General features: G+C 47.3%; 1 protein-coding gene across 1 annotated transcript in view; it reads right to left on the bottom strand.

Annotated features, from left to right (window-relative positions):
* Window positions 1-16422, bottom strand: part of Vwf (von Willebrand factor) — a 133782-nt gene that overhangs the window by 32229 nt on the left and 85131 nt on the right. The window contains exons 26-34 of the mRNA XM_036181447.1: window positions 16107-16265; window positions 15086-15221; window positions 11245-12623; window positions 9419-9535; window positions 9189-9329; window positions 8758-8901; window positions 6947-7111; window positions 5686-5729; window positions 5206-5383 (exon numbers count right to left, since the gene is read on the bottom strand). Coding sequence (XP_036037340.1) covers window positions 5206-5383; window positions 5686-5729; window positions 6947-7111; window positions 8758-8901; window positions 9189-9329; window positions 9419-9535; window positions 11245-12623; window positions 15086-15221; window positions 16107-16265 — 2463 coding nt within the window. The remainder of the gene's footprint in view (window positions 1-5205; window positions 5384-5685; window positions 5730-6946; window positions 7112-8757; window positions 8902-9188; window positions 9330-9418; window positions 9536-11244; window positions 12624-15085; window positions 15222-16106; window positions 16266-16422) is intronic.

Below are 16422 nucleotides of genomic sequence, written 5' to 3'. Positions count from 1 at the left end.
TTCTTGCGGGTACTCATGCTGCTAGCGAGTCCTGTTGGGGTTTGGGGAAGTGTCCCCCAAAGGGCTGGCTTCCGGCTGGTGACACTGCTTTAAGAGCTGAGTAGGCGGGAGCTAGGTTATTGAGGATGTGCCTTGAAGGAACATAGCACAGCAGCCCCGCACTCTCTCCTAGCCCTGAGGTGAGCATCCTCCTCCTGCCGGAATGTGCTACCTGACCACAGTCCCAATATAACGGAGCCAGGTGACCGCAGACAAAAACCCCAGAACTGTGAGTGAAAATGAACCTTTCCTTTTTTTAACTTTGTAGTATCAGGTGTTTTGTCATAGTGGTGGGAAAATTGAATAACCTAATCCTTATTAGTTCAACTGTTGCCAGGCTGTAGTGATACACCCCTTAATCCCAGCACTCAGGAGGCAGAGCCAGGCAGATCTCTGAGAGTTCGAGGCCAGCCTGGTCTACAAAGCGAGATCCAGGACAGGCACCAAAACTACACAGAGAAACCCTTTCTCGACAAAACCAAAAAAAAAAGAAAAAAGTGATGTGTCAAGTGAACAGCCCCGATTACCAATGACAATGTATAATTAAATCATAAAGCAAAGACTATCAACCAGAATGGCTCCGTCAGACCAACTGTGACACAGTAAGCTGGAGCCAAAGAAGGTCAGAACTGAATTGTGCTTTGCTGCTTGCTTGGGTAAGACTCTGGTTAGATACTGGACTTAAGAGATCCTCATGCATAATGGCACCACAGTCACTACCTTTGGGGAGTGTCACAAGAGTTTGTGGCAATCTAGACTAAATGCCAGCCTAATAGTCATGACACGCATGCTCATGTTTGGTAAATGGATTTGTAAACCTTATCCTGTTTCCTGACCAGGCTTCTCTCTCTCTCTCTCTCTCTCTCTCTCTCTCTCTCTCTCTCTCTCTCTTCCTTCCTTCCTTCCCTAATCCCCCTTTTTTCTTTCTTTTATTCATTCATTCATTTTTTAGGTATGTATCAGTATTTTGCCTGCATGTATTTTGTCTGTGGAGGCCTGAAGAAGACATTAGATCATCTGGAGCTAGAGTTATAGACAGTTTCAAGCTGCCATGTAGGGCCTGGGAATCGAACCTGGGTCCTCTGAAAGAATACCAAGTGCTTTTAACCACTGATCCATCTCTCTAGCTCCCACTACCATTTGTAATAAGCCACATATATTAATAAACTCCAATGTTCAAGACACAGGAAAAGTTAAAGTCACCCAACTAAAGAGAATGAGAATCTGAGATTTACATAATAAAATGTTATCACAGAGCTACAAAATATTTTTAAAAACATACCACTGCTAAATGTATTCTAGAATCCATTTCATCACACCTCTCTCCTTTTCTTCATATTTTATTATCTCACTGTCTCTCTACCTAGCAGAGAAGTATCTAAAACCAAGTAGTACATTAAAACTACACTCTGGGTATCAAAGAACGATGGGTAAGCATTATCGAAGTCAACAAACAAATGTAAAGACTGAAAGAGACTCTGGGAGTTAGAGACAGAGGTCAACGGCACTGTGCTTGCCTTGTGTGTGAGGCCCCAGGTTCCCAGCACCAAAATCAGGGCAAGGAAATGAGAAGACACTTGGCAATTGAGAAGCAACACATAAAAAATAACAAAGAAGGAAACTGGGGGCCTGGAAAGATGTTTTAAAGAGAGCTGAAACACCAGAAGATATGAAATCTGCACACATCACTAATAAATGACTTTCCCAACTGGTTTATTGAATGTGGAGAAAAAAAAAAAAACTGATCCACACATTAAAGAGTGACAGGAGTCTGTAAGAATGACTTGAAAATCAGGAAGTAAGAACCAGCACTTCTCACTCAGTGGAGACTCTATCCCCAAAACGTCACAGGAGAAACCCATATGACATGATATACAGTAATTTAAATATACTCAAAAACTTACACAAAGATGGCAACTACCTTGAATAGGAACTTTAAGAACTAAGAAAAGAAACAGGCCAGGCAGGTGGCTCTTGATTCCAGGACTAATGACCTGAACTCCATCCCCACGGCCTCCAGGATGGGAGGAAACACTAACGCCCTAAGTTGTCTAACTTCTGACTTCTATATGTGTGCTACAGCATGTGAGATCACATACACCAACTGAAACAAAGGAACAGGAAGTGCAAGAAATACACAGATTGGGAACAGGTTTTCGAAAAAGTTCGGCCACCACCAGGCAGTGGTGGCACACGCCTTTAATCCCAGCACTCGGGAGGCAGAGGCAGGCGGATCTCTGTGAGTTCGAGGCCAGCCTGGTCTATGGTGTGAGTTTCAGGACAGGCGCCAAAGCTACACAAAGGAACCCTGTCTCAAAAAACAAAAAAACAAAAAAGAGGGGGGGGGGAGTGTTGATTGGGCTCAGGAGAAAGAAAGATAAAAGAAACAGCTAAAAATCAAGTCAAAACTGAAGGGCCCAGGGGAGAACAGACCAAAATGAAATATGGAATGAGAAACCCTGGAAAGAGCAAGACGTCAGCAGGAGAGTGGAGAGGAGTGGAGACAGAGGCAGGGGAGAGGAAGTCAAGAGAGGGTGGGGATGGAGTCCTTCCAGAGGGATCAGAAAAAGACTGAGTCTGGCTTATCAGAAGGTTCTGGAACTCAAGGAAGAGCCAAATCTGGACGCTAACAGCAAGTGACAAATGTCTGGAAATTTTCACCCAGATCGGTTGACCCTGAGTAAACCTGGGGGGAGGGGAGGTAGCGGCAAAACCATTGAACTCTAAAGATAAAGAGTAACTCCCCAGGCATCAGGTAAAGGTGTCAAATGGTTCACGGAGTGAAAAAAAAAAAAAATCAAAAAGTATCAGCAGAATTCTTGAAAACAATGTTCAAAGCCACGAAACCCCTGAGCAACATTTTCCAGAAAGAATGCAGAAGTGAATCAAGAACAGAGGTAGAGGGGAATGAGGCAGGGGAATAACATCTGTGGTGGGCAGGCAACAGAGTAGTTAAAAGCCATTCTTAAAAACTGCCTTTCCAATCGATGAATCATAAAATGAGGGAAAAAAAGAGAGAGGTGCATAACTCCAAATCCCCATTCATGCCAGTGTGGGAATGTCACCATAAAATCCATCAGTATGAACAATCATCCCATTTAATAAGTGCAATAAAAACAAAACTAATAAACAACACAGCCACTGAAGAGCAAGGGGAGATGACGAATGTAAATAACTTTGGAAAACTGAATCTCACTTTGAGACTCAGTACAGAAAAGCAGGTACACCAACACCTGAGCTGGCGGCCTTGTCTTTCTCACAGACTCTGGAGTGACAGCAGGTGGGTTCGAGAATTAGGCAAGCACGTCATGGACAGCAGGATCCAAGCTCTTTGCTGTCTGAAAAAGGAAAGGATGAAACATGCCAAAAGGACTCAAATCGAACCAAACAGATGCCCAAGAACCACATCTGGAACCAATGAAGCAAGAAAAGAGCAGACTCTCGTCAACCGGTTATACAGAATCCATGACATGGCTACATCAGCACCAATCATTAATTTGATTAAGTAATTAAGTAGAGAGGCGGGAAAGTTCTTTCTTCCGATAGAATTCTAACATGGTGGGGATGACAGGAATCCCTCCCAACTGGGCAAACAGAGCAGAAAAACAAACCATCAGTCATCAGTGGATGCCAGAGCTGCTGTAGTCTTTATGAATTTTACTACCATGTACAATGAACATACACCAATAAAACTATTTTAAGAGAAACTTCTAGATTCAAAAAGAGCTTTCAGTTTTAAAGGATTTAATAATCCCAATCTAGTGTGGCCCCTTGACGCCTTTCACTCATAGGTAGAAAAGGAGGGGGTATCAAATGCTGGACTGAGACCCCCCGACAAGATCACTCCTTTGCAATCCATCCCCTAAGAGGGACAAATGGGAGAGCCACGCCCAGTGAGCAGGACCCTCAGAAGGCAGGAGCTAGGTTTGTATCCCTTTCAGTCACAGAGAACTCAGGACCAGTGTCTGATTCTTGCCTGACGGATCTTCTGACCACTGGTGGCCAGACAGCAAGGGAGATGCTTGCTAGTGTTTGAAAAGAGTCACTTGCTCTATCCCAGTGGTAGGAGAAGGGCTGAACTAATCTTGGGGACTAGACAGGAGCTAGGAAGGATGGGATGGCTGGGGGTTGTGTTCAAAGTGATCCTTTCTGAGAGACAGGGAAAGATCTCTGGAAGAGAGTCAGTCAAGATAGACTGAATACAAAGGCATCAGACGCTGTGTGTGGAGAAGCAGCAGCGAGCCAGGCCTGGGAACAGAAGCCCAGGGCTGGACTTCAGGAAAGCCTCAAGAGAGCTTACACAGCCCCGTGTGGCCTTCTGAGCCCATTCATCCCTTTCTCCACGCTCCCAGCTATGAGAGAAGCTGGCCACACTCTTCTTCCCAAAGGCAGGCAGCAGAAGCTGTGTCTGGACAGATACTTAAACTCTAATAAAGTTCAAAGTTTTAATTACCGCACAGCCACCTAGTGACCAACTGAGACTGTCTGATGACTGAAGTGACCGTAGAATTCCTATGAGTAACCAGAAACAGCATGAACTCTGGGACTATTTTCATCAAAGCCAGAAGGGAAATGTATCCCCTTCAATATGTTCTGAAGGGAGAGTGAGATGTGAAACACAGTTCTGATGGCACCCTACAATTATGTCTGCTTCCACTGCTGAGAACAGATCATCACAGAGGCCATTTTTCCCAACAGCGAGGTTGAGGACTTCCCCTCCCAGATGAGTATTCACCACAGGCTTACGGGGGATGGACCTGTGTCCAGCTCTTATACAAGGCCACCTGATAATATACAGTTGCATGCAGCCCCATATGACTGTAGGTATGACTCAGGGGAAGGGCTCTAGAGGTGCCTCACGCACATGGCTATATTTCTGACATCCCAGTATGTATATTCTGAAGGGTTGACTTGAAATGGCCAGGCTGAACTTGAACCTCAGAAAAGCAATTCTTCCTGTGGGTCTGTGAAAACACATCTGTGGATCTCTGAGGCTCTGTGAAAACATACCCAGACTCCATGGAGGGGAAGAGTACAAGGCACGACAGCATGTGTGTCATGAGGTAGGAGTGCCCCCACCTTAGCCTCTTCCATGCTGGCTGTCTACACAGCAGGTTAAAAGCCTGCTCCTCTACACAATCCAGACTAGGGAAATGAAGGACTCACAAGGGCAGGTCCAACGGCAGCCACAGGTCTCCTCCACTCGCACAGGGGACTGGCTGTTGGAACACGAAGGCCTGGGTCCGTGATCACAGTTGACCCTATGACTCTGCAGCAGAGTCTGGCCATTCGGCAAGCAGGTCACTGTGTGGCATTGATCTGGCAAGGTCCAGACATCCCCAGGCTGCAAAAGGAGAAAACAGATTTGAGAAAGGACCAGGATGAGGCACACCAAAACTAAGTCTAACTGCCATGTCACTGCCTGCCTCCAGGATGGGCTAGGGTTGGACAGCAGCCTTACATTAAGGAGGCTCTACATAAGATGGGAGACATAACACAAGATTGACAGAGGGACCCCCCAAAACAGGCTAATAACAAGCAGGAGAATGAGGCTAAGACCACCCAGTGTAAAATTACTCAGTAAGAACAAGCGCTCCCAACATGTATTTCTGACCTTTCCTTCCAAGTCAACAGGAAGTGACTTACCCTCTTCTCATTTCCATCCTCATCCACACAAACTCCAGAAAACCCTGAAACAGACACAGAAGGACTCTAGTCACCACCTACCACCAAGAATTCTAAACCATTCACCACATCATCACCGTCTCTAAGAAGAATCTGAGTGGGCTTCACTTTGACATATGAGGATACAAGGAGGTGACAACCCTGTGGTCCTTCTGATGTACTTTATGACAATTGATAATTGTGAAAACAATAGTTATCACATGGCAGTAACTTTTACTTATCTCATGCTGGCTAGGAGTCGGGGTGGGGGTGAAGCAAGATCCACAAAACCTGAAAGAGATCTCTTAATGATTGCTGCCAAGAGAGCCACCATCTATCAGGAAAGGTCTGTAACTCTGTAGAAAGGTTTCATTTAAAAATAATTACAAGGGCTGCAGAGATGGCTCAGTGATTAAGAGCACTGGCTGCTCTTCAAGAAGACCCAGGTTCAAATTCCCAGCACCCACGTGGCAGCTTACAGCTGTCTGTAGCTCCAATTCCAGGGCATCTGACACCTTCACACCAATGCACATAAAATCAAGTTAAATAAATTATAAAAATAATAATTACGCTGGGCAGTGGTGGTGCACACCTGTAATCCCAGCACTCGGGAGGCAGAGGCAGGTGGATCTCTGTGAGTTTGAGGCCAGCCTGGTCTACAAAGCGAGTTCCAGGACAGCCTCCAAAGCTACAGAGAAACCCTGTCTTGAAAAAACCAATAATAATAATAATAACAACAACAACATTAATATATAAAACCAGGCCAGAAAACAAAACATGTTTCTAACCTAAAATCAACTTAACCTGTGGTCCTTCAATATCGGCTTTGATGATGTATTTCTAAAGTCCTTTATATGTATACTGAGAGTAAAATAGAGGACCATGACCTGTAGGATGCTGGGGTTCCTTGCTTATCTCTCCCAGTTCTTTCATCCAAAATCCTTCAGTAAAAACAAGCCAGGACTTCCTCTGCTTAAAAAGTCAGATGGACAGTTCAAGTGGAAATGGGATTGGTCACAGAAAATTTTCCAGAAATCCCTGGAGGTGATAGTATACACCTTCCACAAACAGAAATATGAAAGTTCTGATCCATATGCACTCTTCATTTAAGACTAACTTTTATATATGGACATCTTTGAGTCTTTGGAGTGTTATTTGGTTTTATGGGCTTTCTGGCTTGGTAGTGATCATGGAGGCAGTGGTTGTTTGAGAATTGGGAAAAAATATATATCAGAAAACTTACCAGAGCACAGTTTGTGGAAGAAGGAATTGCCCAGGGTAACTACAGTGGGGAGGTCTTCAATTTGCCGGAGCTTTACCACATTGGAGCTGGCCCCTGGGCCTGCCAAGATCCTCAGCTGGGCTTCATCATAACGATCCCCAACCCCGATGGGGAACACCGCCACTCCTAAATTAGCCAAGGAACAAGGAAGGGGCTATGGTCAGGTAACCATAAGATATACCCTACATCTAGCACCTGTGTGGAGCTTCCTGCAACCCAGGCTGGCCACACAGGCAGCAAGCCTGTGAGAGAGATGTCCACATGTGAGGCAGCACATGCTAATGAGCTACTCCTATGTGTCAGGCACAGTTCTAAGCAGTGGGGATAGAGCAGTGAGCCGAACAGATAAAGTGCCTGTCTCCTGTCCTCGTGGCTAACATCACAGGAACATAGGCAGCAAACACACAAAATAGTAAAAGTATGGCATCTTCAGGTGTAGACAGACGCTCGGAAGAAACTGTGAAATGAGAAGGATGGGAAATGCACAGAGGGTGGGAGTAACCATTTCATGGAGAAAGACCTGAAGGAAGGATGAAGAAGCCAAGAACAGGGCTGGGGAAGAACTGCCCCTCACAGTGAGCGCAGCAAGGATAAAAGGTCCGAATGCAAGCAGGAGAATACAGAACACACAAGAGAGGAAGCCTGGCGTGTGCAAATCCTCATGGGCCACGCACCAACCTGATGTCTTCTCTAAAGGGAACAGAAAGCCCAGACCACGAAGGAGTGGCGGGAGCTCGTCTGCTGTGTTGAGGAGACGTTATCAGAGAAGGAGCTGCTGTTGCTGTTGCAGTTAGAAAGCCAGCCCTGTCTCTCAGGTAAGAGATGATGGGGTTTGCAGGCAGTGGTCTGAGTCTCGGGGTTTTTTGAAGATTTGGCTGTTTTACTGAGTTGCATGTGAGAGAAAGGGGGGAACTCAAAGGAGCTGAGATTTCTAACCTGAGTAACTTCAAAGAATGAAAAGATGATAAAGAGGGAAATGTTGAGGTAAAGCAGGGGTAAAGTTACCCTTAAACTCTCTGTTAGAGTTAACCATGAACTCTCTGTTAGAGTTAACCATGAACTCTCTGTTAGAGTTAACCATGAACTCTGTTAGAGTTACCCATGAACTGTCTGTTAGAGTTACCCATGAACTCTCTGTTAGAGTTACCCATGAACTCTCTGTTAGAGTTACCCATGAACTCTCTGTTAGAGTTACCCATGAACTGTCTGTTAGAGTCTCTGTTAGAGTTACCCATGAACTCTCTGTTAGAGTTACCCATGAACTCTCTGTTAGAGTTACCCATGAACTCTCTGTTAGAGTTACCCATGAACTCTCTGTTAGAGTTACCCATGAACTGTCTGTTAGAGTTACCCATGAACTGTCTGTTAGAGTTACCCATGAACTCTCTGTTAGAGTTAACCATGAACTCTCTGTTAGAGTTACCCATGAGCTGTCTGTTAGAGTTACCCATGAACTGTCTGTTAGAGTTACCCATGAACTCTCTGTTAGAGTTAACCCATGAACTGTCTGTTAGGTGAGAAGTCTGAGCTTGAGACAGGAATTTCAAGGTCAGTGGTCCTTAGACCTCTGATACTGAATGAGATCACTCAAGAGGATGAGTGAGAGAGGCTGGGGACCCAGCTCAGTGGTAGAATGCTTGACTAATGTGTGCAAGGTCCAGGGTTCAGTACCCAACACTGCAAGAGAAAACAAGGAAGAAGAGAAAGGATGCCCACCTCCCCGCTCCTCCAGCATTTTATTGGGGTCTTGGGATTGTGCACCGGACACTCACGGTTGGATCTGGCTGCATCTGCTGCAGAATACACTGAATCCAAGGAGGTGTCCATGATGAGGATAACCACTGCTTTGGAGGCTCCAGGCCTGGCTCCATGGATTTGTGAAGTTAGATATCGCACAGCAAATGCCAGCGCATCCCCTGAGGAAGAATGGTCTGAGTCAGGACTGATCACAAGGATTGGGTTTTCTAAACTCTCTGAGTATTGGGCTCAAGGCTGACACTTGGTGAATTCAAAAGATGAATGGATATGACTCAGAGCAACACTTGGTAAGACTAGGAAGAGATGCAGAGGACCACCTAGTTCCTCACCATCCAACGGAGGAAACTCAAGGCAAAAAGTTACTGGCCAAGATCATTCAGTCCCTTAAGCCAAGAATCAGGACCAGAATGCAGGTTCTACACCTAGCTTATGGTTCCAGCATTACCGATTTGGCTGGGGCCGCCCTCCTGCTGCATGAGGTCCACCAGACTCAGCAGGTGGGTTTTCTCCTGGACCTCATTCCATGATATATCGATGGTATTGATGCTTCCATACTGCATCACAGACACTTGAGTGAGGTGGGGCCCTAACAGGAAGAGAAAGAGGGAAACATTTAGCATCAGGTGGATCCCAGGAAGAACCACTCTCACGTGCAGCTTCAGAGGCATCACCCACCAATGTTGGCCTTTGAAATGAAAGCCTTGACAAAACTCTTCATCACATCAAAGACAGACTCTGAAGAACTGGAGGAGCCATCCAGGAGGAGGACCACATCCAGGGCTTGGCTGCAGTCTGCAAAGAGGAACAGGGAAGTAAGGACATGGGTGCCAACAGAAGATCAGCCACCATCCCCCACAGCAGCCAGTGGCTCCTCAGGGCAGTGCTGAGCATACAGCACCACCAAGTAGGGGGACATTTACCAGTAAGGTCACAAAGTAGAGGGACAGAGGAGACAGTTCCTGAATCTATGAATTCACTAGATTGAGGGACATTGAAAAGACTCCATATCTACCCACAGGCAAGCAAATGACTGTAAAGGAAAGCATTCTCAATAGCAGGAAAAGTAAGTGCATCTGTTTGTGGGGAGCAAGGGAGGCAGAAATGTGTGTGTGTGTGTGTGTGTGTGTGTGTGTGTGTGTGTGTGTGTGTGAAAATGTCATTATAAGGCCCATAATTTTGAGAATTAACTAAATAATAGCTGAAACAATTAATAAAGAAAGAAAATCAGCTTCTGTGTTCTTGGGTCTAAAACTAAATGAAATAAGGGAAAGTCACAGAGTGTCACATAACTGGGAAAGAGGCTCGTGACCTTTGAAGGGGTCAAGAAAATGTGGCATCTGTACGCAGGGGAGAAGGAAGCTGTGTCATGAGGAAACACACAGACGGAAGGCACACAAATGTCAAGGCAAACAGCCCAGTTACTTTTCTTATTAGCAGAAAAATTAAAGCGATATTCACTAAATAAACAAAAGCAGAGATGGAGCGCAGGGACGGAGAGATGCTAAAAACAGCTAGTTCTTCTGCTGTAATGACACCAGCGTGTCAACCTAGCTACTCAGGAGTACTGCAGGTTCTAAGGCCTCCTTGGCCTAGAATGAGCTTAAGGCCAGTCTGGGCAACTTAGTAAGATCCTATCTCAAAAAGAAAAGGGAAAGAGAGCTGGGTGGTTCCGTGATAGAGCATTTGCCTAGCTCGGACCAAGCCATAGGTTCAATCTTTAGTGTCACTGTAGAAACAAACTAACATACTGGATACTTTGACACCGGTATAAATTAAGAAGGCACAGTATAATCCCAGCACTCAGGAGGCAGAGGCAGGAGATCTCTGTGAGTTTGAGGCCAGCCTGGTCAACACAGTGAGTTCCAGGCCAGCCAGGGTCACTGAGACCCTGACTCAAAACAAGGGAAAAAAACTATAACTGTGGATATTACTGTTTCACGTGTTTAGCAAATAATTGCTAATATCCACAGTTATAGATAAAGAGACTGGCAAGCCCTAAATTATCAGCTACTGAGTGGCAGTTCTGGAATCTGGCTTCCGGATCTGTCTGTTTAATCTGCACCAGTTGTGTGACCTCCCAGCCTTGCCTTCAAGAACATAAGCTACTTAAACTAATTCCATGCATCAGTGTAGCCCAGAAGAGATTTAACAATCACCAAAACTAACAGAAGTTACCTGCCAGGCAGGAAGTGAGTCTGGACTGAGTGCAGAGTGTGGGATGGGGAGATTAGAAAGACTTGCAATTTTTCTATGCATTCTCTGTATTATTTAAATTTTAACAGTGGGTCCCTACTACCATTGAATTTACAACCCTGGACAATAAGAAAATATCCTTCCCACCCAAAGAATAACAGTTCGGCTCTCAGCCTGGAAAGTTGGAGAAACAAAGGCAGCATGAGGCAGGGCTTTGAGCCAGGAAGTTAGCATTAGAACCCAGGGGTCTGGCATCGTCAGATAATGTGCACAGTGCCAAGGCCATCACACACAGGGTGCCAGCGTACCAGGAATTGGGGAGAGGGTGGGCAGCTGCAGCCCCTCCCTGGAGCAGCATCTCTGCAGGACCAGATCAGGAGCCTCTCGGGGAAGTGTCTCAAAGTCTCGGATGAAGATGGGAGCGTTGGGCCAGCCAATTCTCTCCAGCTCCTGCGCATTGGCATGGGGGCCCACTCCAATGGGTACCACCTGGATGTCTCCAGGCAATCTCTTGATCTCATCAGAGGCAGGGTTCCCTGTGACCATGTAGACTAGGTTAGGTGCCTGTTCCCGGTCCCCCTGGCTAGGAGAGAAGGTGTGCTCAGAAAGGTACTGCAGGGCCTGCCCAGTGTTGGTCCTGTTGCCACCAAGGTAACGGATCTCTCGGACATGCCGCAGCACGTCTTCCTTAGACTGGGCCTCGTTGAAGGTGTACTCCACAGTTACCGTGTATGAATACTGCAGCACCGTGATGTGGATGCCATCCTGGCCCACATCCATGCGTTGTATCACTTCCTCCAGGAACTCCTTACTCTTATTGAAGTTCACTTCACCAACTTCGTCTGACCCCTCCAGGACAAACACCACATCCAGAACCATGGCCTTCCTATTGGGTCCAGGCGATGAAATCCCCAAGATCCCCGGACTCGTGGTGATCTGTGCTATCTGGGAAGGCTGAGTAGGGGCTGTGGCTTCAGGGGCAAGGTCACAGAGGTAGTTGATTATTTCATCCCTTCTCTGCTCCAGCTCATCCACCCCACTGAGCAGAAAGGCCTTGTTTTCAGGGGCCTGCTTTTCAATGAGGTGGATTTGCTTGAGGCTGGCATGCGGGCCAATGCCCACAGGGATCACAGTGACCTTCTTCTTCTTCAGGCCCTGGACATAGCGGACCAAATTCCTGGCCATCCGTGGGGGCTCCTGGCTAGCAGTCAGGAGTAGGATGATGCGGGAGGCTTCTGGGCGATCAATTTTGCCAAAGATCTGGAACAGCGTGTACTTCAAAACCTCGCTGGTAGAGGCTACCTGGCTACCTGCATACTTAACCTGGCTGGCAATGCGCCGAAGCTCTGACGGTCGCTTCCGCGCCTTGAGCTCAATGTAGGCATGGGATCCATCGTGGTACTCAACCACTGCCACACGGACGCGCTTCTGAGAGACATGCAGCCTCTCCATCATGCCCACCACAAAGGTCTTGAGCACTTCAAACTCCGCCTCAGACAGCCTGGAGGAGCCATCCAGCAGGAAGACAAGATCTAGCAGCCTGCTGCATTGGAAGCTGTGCAGGGGCGGCTCAGGGGTGTCTTCAACATATGGGGTGGTAGCGCTGACTGGGGCATCTGTTGGGGGGACCACCAGGCCTCCAGGCTCCTGGCAGGCTTCACAGGTAAGATTGACACCATCACAGTGACTGTGGCAGAAGGGAAAGAAACCAAAATGATTCAGGAAGAACCTGTGGGCAGGTAGGGGCACCTCACAGGTTCCCACAGGACCTCCTGCCTGCTCCCACTGAGCATGTCTCACCCAAGTGAGATGTCATTCTTGACATTTGTCCCAAGGTGTGTCTTCAATACACATGTGCACACATGCATACACACACACACACACACACACACACACACACACACACACACACACACGGGAGTGGGGAGGAAGCAGAGCCTTCCTAAAGCTTTAATCCATCTTAGAACCTGAAAAATAGTCTTTGTTGTTCTAAGTCCTCCATAGCCATTTAATGTTGATTTCTTTCCAATCTATGTCTCTAGCCGCATTAATATTTAATTATAATCCAAACTTTCTTATAACTGTCTCCAAGGACAAATATCTTTCTAAAATGTTGGCACATGCTGGAACTTGTAAATGTTCCACTGGAGATAAATGGCTTACATTAGAAACCATTATGGATGTTATTAGAATTTAAGCTGTATGGATTTTGAACCCTGTTTAATTATGTTGGGCCTCAAGGAAAAGAAGAAAAACTAGAGTTAGAAGATTTTAAAACAATGAATAAAAGTTTTAAATCGCTGTTTCATCTAACAGGAAAAAAAAAAGTGGGACGACTAGGTGTGTTGGCTGTAGACAGTGATGGTAGCTCCAACATCCATTCTGCCCACAGGCAGATGGTGAACATGGAGTATCTACCAAGTACTGGCTAGCCCTCAGCCTGGCCCCAAGATACCCACAAGTCTGTGCTGAGCCACTGCCCAGTCCACAGATTCTTACAGTACCAAACAACCTTCCAGCTCTTTCTAATCACTGCACCCTTCTGCCATGTTCTAGAAAGTAAAGGAATAGACCAGACCACAGAGGACATAAAGATGTGCTGCGGTGGGGATCCATACAGGATGGGCCTCCTCCATTCTGTACCCTTGGTCTTCAGTCTCTACAGTAAACTGGAGCAGGTGACAGTGCCCTAACCCTTGAGTGTGTCTGTCCCGTGGCCTCACTGCCAGCCAATGGCACCAACCTGCCTTGGAACTCTTGTGTTCATCACTGTGTGCTGTAGCAGCTGGCCCTCTCTGCAGGCCAGTTGAGGAGGTGCCAGGGGCTGGAGCTTTCACGTCCTTTGAGCTGGACACCCTAAGTAAGCTTGCAGTGACCCCCTACCCCTTCCTTATTCCTCATGTCTGTTTCAGAGCAATGAAGGCGGTGGATCTTACCGGGAAGTTAATCCTACTTCCTCATAATCCTGCGATTTATGGCCTCAATCCTTGGTTAACGGTGCATGAGTGACATACTTTTTGGTTTCCTGTGTTTGCTAGGAAATTCACCCCGGGCAGTACTTGCTCTTGTTTGTACAGATGGTGGCGGCAGGATCCGGCTCTGGCAGCTGTGGCCAGAGCCCCTCCCTAGAGAGGTGAAGTTCTCAAGCTGAAGCTCCCATCAGGCTTGATGGTGTCAGGGAGTGGTGCTGAGTATGTCAGGTTTTAATGAATGTTCCCCACCTAAGGGCAGGACTTCAGAAAGCCCAGGAATCACCCTCAGGACTCCTCACCTTCCCAAAACCAGGTTCCCAGAGTTTGTTCCAGCAAGAGCCCAGGGTGACAACAGTGAATGTCTTCCCTCCCAGTTCTGAAAGCCACATCCTGCGGCCTGGACCACAGCCTTAAAGATGCTTGTGTTATAGTTAGGGCCAAGCACCACATCTCCCTTTTCCTTCCGGCATCCATAGATCCCCACAAATGTTTACTATTCATAGATACTGGTCCTCAGATTGGGTGTGATGTACAGTTAGAGTGAGGTAGGAATGCTACCCTTGCGTGGTCATACATGCTGCATACATGTGTTGGGGTGTTATATTGCATCCCCCAAAATGTATCTGTTTTCCACCAAAAAAAAATAAAGCAAAAAGTCTTTAAAACATTGAGGGGGAACAGAACCTCTTAAAGAAAGAAAATCGGACTCCAGAAACAACCCCAACAGCATATCAAAGGGATGGATGGATGAGTGGGTGGATAGGTGGGTGGGTGAGTGGATGGATGGGTGGGTGGATGGCTAGGTAGGTGGGTGGGTGAGTAGGTGGGTGGGTGGATGGATGGGTGGATGGGTGGGTGGGTAGGTGGGTGGGTGGATGGATGGGTAGGTGGATGAGTAGATGGATGGGTGGTGGATTGGTGGGTAGGTGGGTGGGTGGATGGATGGGTGGGTGGGTGGATGGATGGGTGGGTGGGTGGATGGATGGGTGGGTGGATGGATGGATGGGTGGGTGGGTGGATGGATGAATAGATGGGTAGATGGATGGATGCATGGGTGTGTAAGTGCATAGACAAGCTAATTAAGCTCAGCCTCAGTCCATGCTGCCTGGAGGTGTTTTCCAAAGCCCAGGTTCTGAGAGCCAGCATGGAAGACAGTCAGTCAAGATGTCTGCTTTACCAATTCTGGCAGTGTGCAGGGTCATCAGGGCTCAAAGTGATTTTCTTTCCTGGGGCCAAGCGCCGACCAGCCACCTCACACACCGGGCAGTCTTGGGGGTCCACACAGGTCTGTAGAAGTTCATCTAGGATTCTCCCTGCACAATACACCACATGAGAGGCCTACCAGTCACCTCTCATATCAATCAAGTAGGTCCACCAGCCACTAAAGGAATCTGTCCCAGAAACCTACTCTCTCAGCTCCTAGGTGGTCACCTCACCATGCAGAGTGCATCCTTCTTTGGTGCCTTGTCTGCCCCTCTGAGAAGCTAGGATGAGGCTTCCTACACCACATCTTCCCCCTCCCCAAACCCTAGGACAAATCTTATCTCCAAACAGCCAAGGAGTGGCTGGGCTCAGCTAACTCCTCCCAAGCATGAACTCAGAGCTGGGCCATCCAACACAACATGCCATGAGTCAACTTATATGTAAATGAAGCATAATTCAGTGAAACGAAGAAGACGTTTCCTCACACTACTATATTGCGTTGAACAGAACACTGCACCTCTGCAGCAAGTTCTGCTGGAAAGTGTTGCTCTTTAACTCAGGAGGCTGAGGCAGGATGGCAAGTTTGAAACCAGCCTGAGCTTTACAGCAAGACTCTATCTGAGAGGAGGGAGGGAGGGAGAAAGGGAGGGAGGGAGGGAGGGATAGAAGGAATGACTGCTCTATGTGATAAACCCACAAATGGCCCATGAAAGACATTTTAAGAAGGAACGAGGTGTAGCTAAGTAGAAGAGAACAAGGAAGCAGAGTTCTTTCCTCACTTCTTCACAAAGAGAAGATGAAATAACCCTAACAAGACAAAACTCAGAGCTGGCCTGGCTTTGAGGAAGAGATCCAAGGAAACATACTTGTCTGAGGTCCAAGGATTGGGGGTGTGGGGGGGCACCCCTGGATAGAGGAGGCCGAGATGAAGAAAAGGAATACACCTGTCTAAGAACCCATCCCTCCAGCCTGCTCTAGCCAAGGAGAGGCCTCACCTGGAGGGCAGTGTGCATGGCAGCCCTCCACACACTGCACGGGGCAAGCCAGAGGCTCGGGGTGCTGACAGGTGACCGGGCAGGCAGGCGCACAGCTGTTATAACGCCATTCACACTCGTAGCCATTTTCCCGAACGTTCCTCTCTTCACAGCTCTGGGCTGTGGAGACAGAAGGAAAGTCGTGACCCTGGAAGCACCAGGTGACCCTCAGCAACACCAGAAGCCAGTGTCCCCCTCCTTCCAGAATTTCTCCAGAAGTCTCCACATGTCCACCTGGATTCCATGACCCAACTCACTCACAGTCTTACTGTGAATT

Source organism: Onychomys torridus, chromosome 3, assembly GCF_903995425.1.
Source record: "Onychomys torridus chromosome 3, mOncTor1.1, whole genome shotgun sequence".
In the NCBI taxonomy this organism is placed as follows: Eukaryota; Metazoa; Chordata; class Mammalia; order Rodentia; family Cricetidae; genus Onychomys; species Onychomys torridus.
Note: the sequence above shows the minus strand (reverse complement) of the source record. Positions and strands in the feature narration are given on the sequence as shown.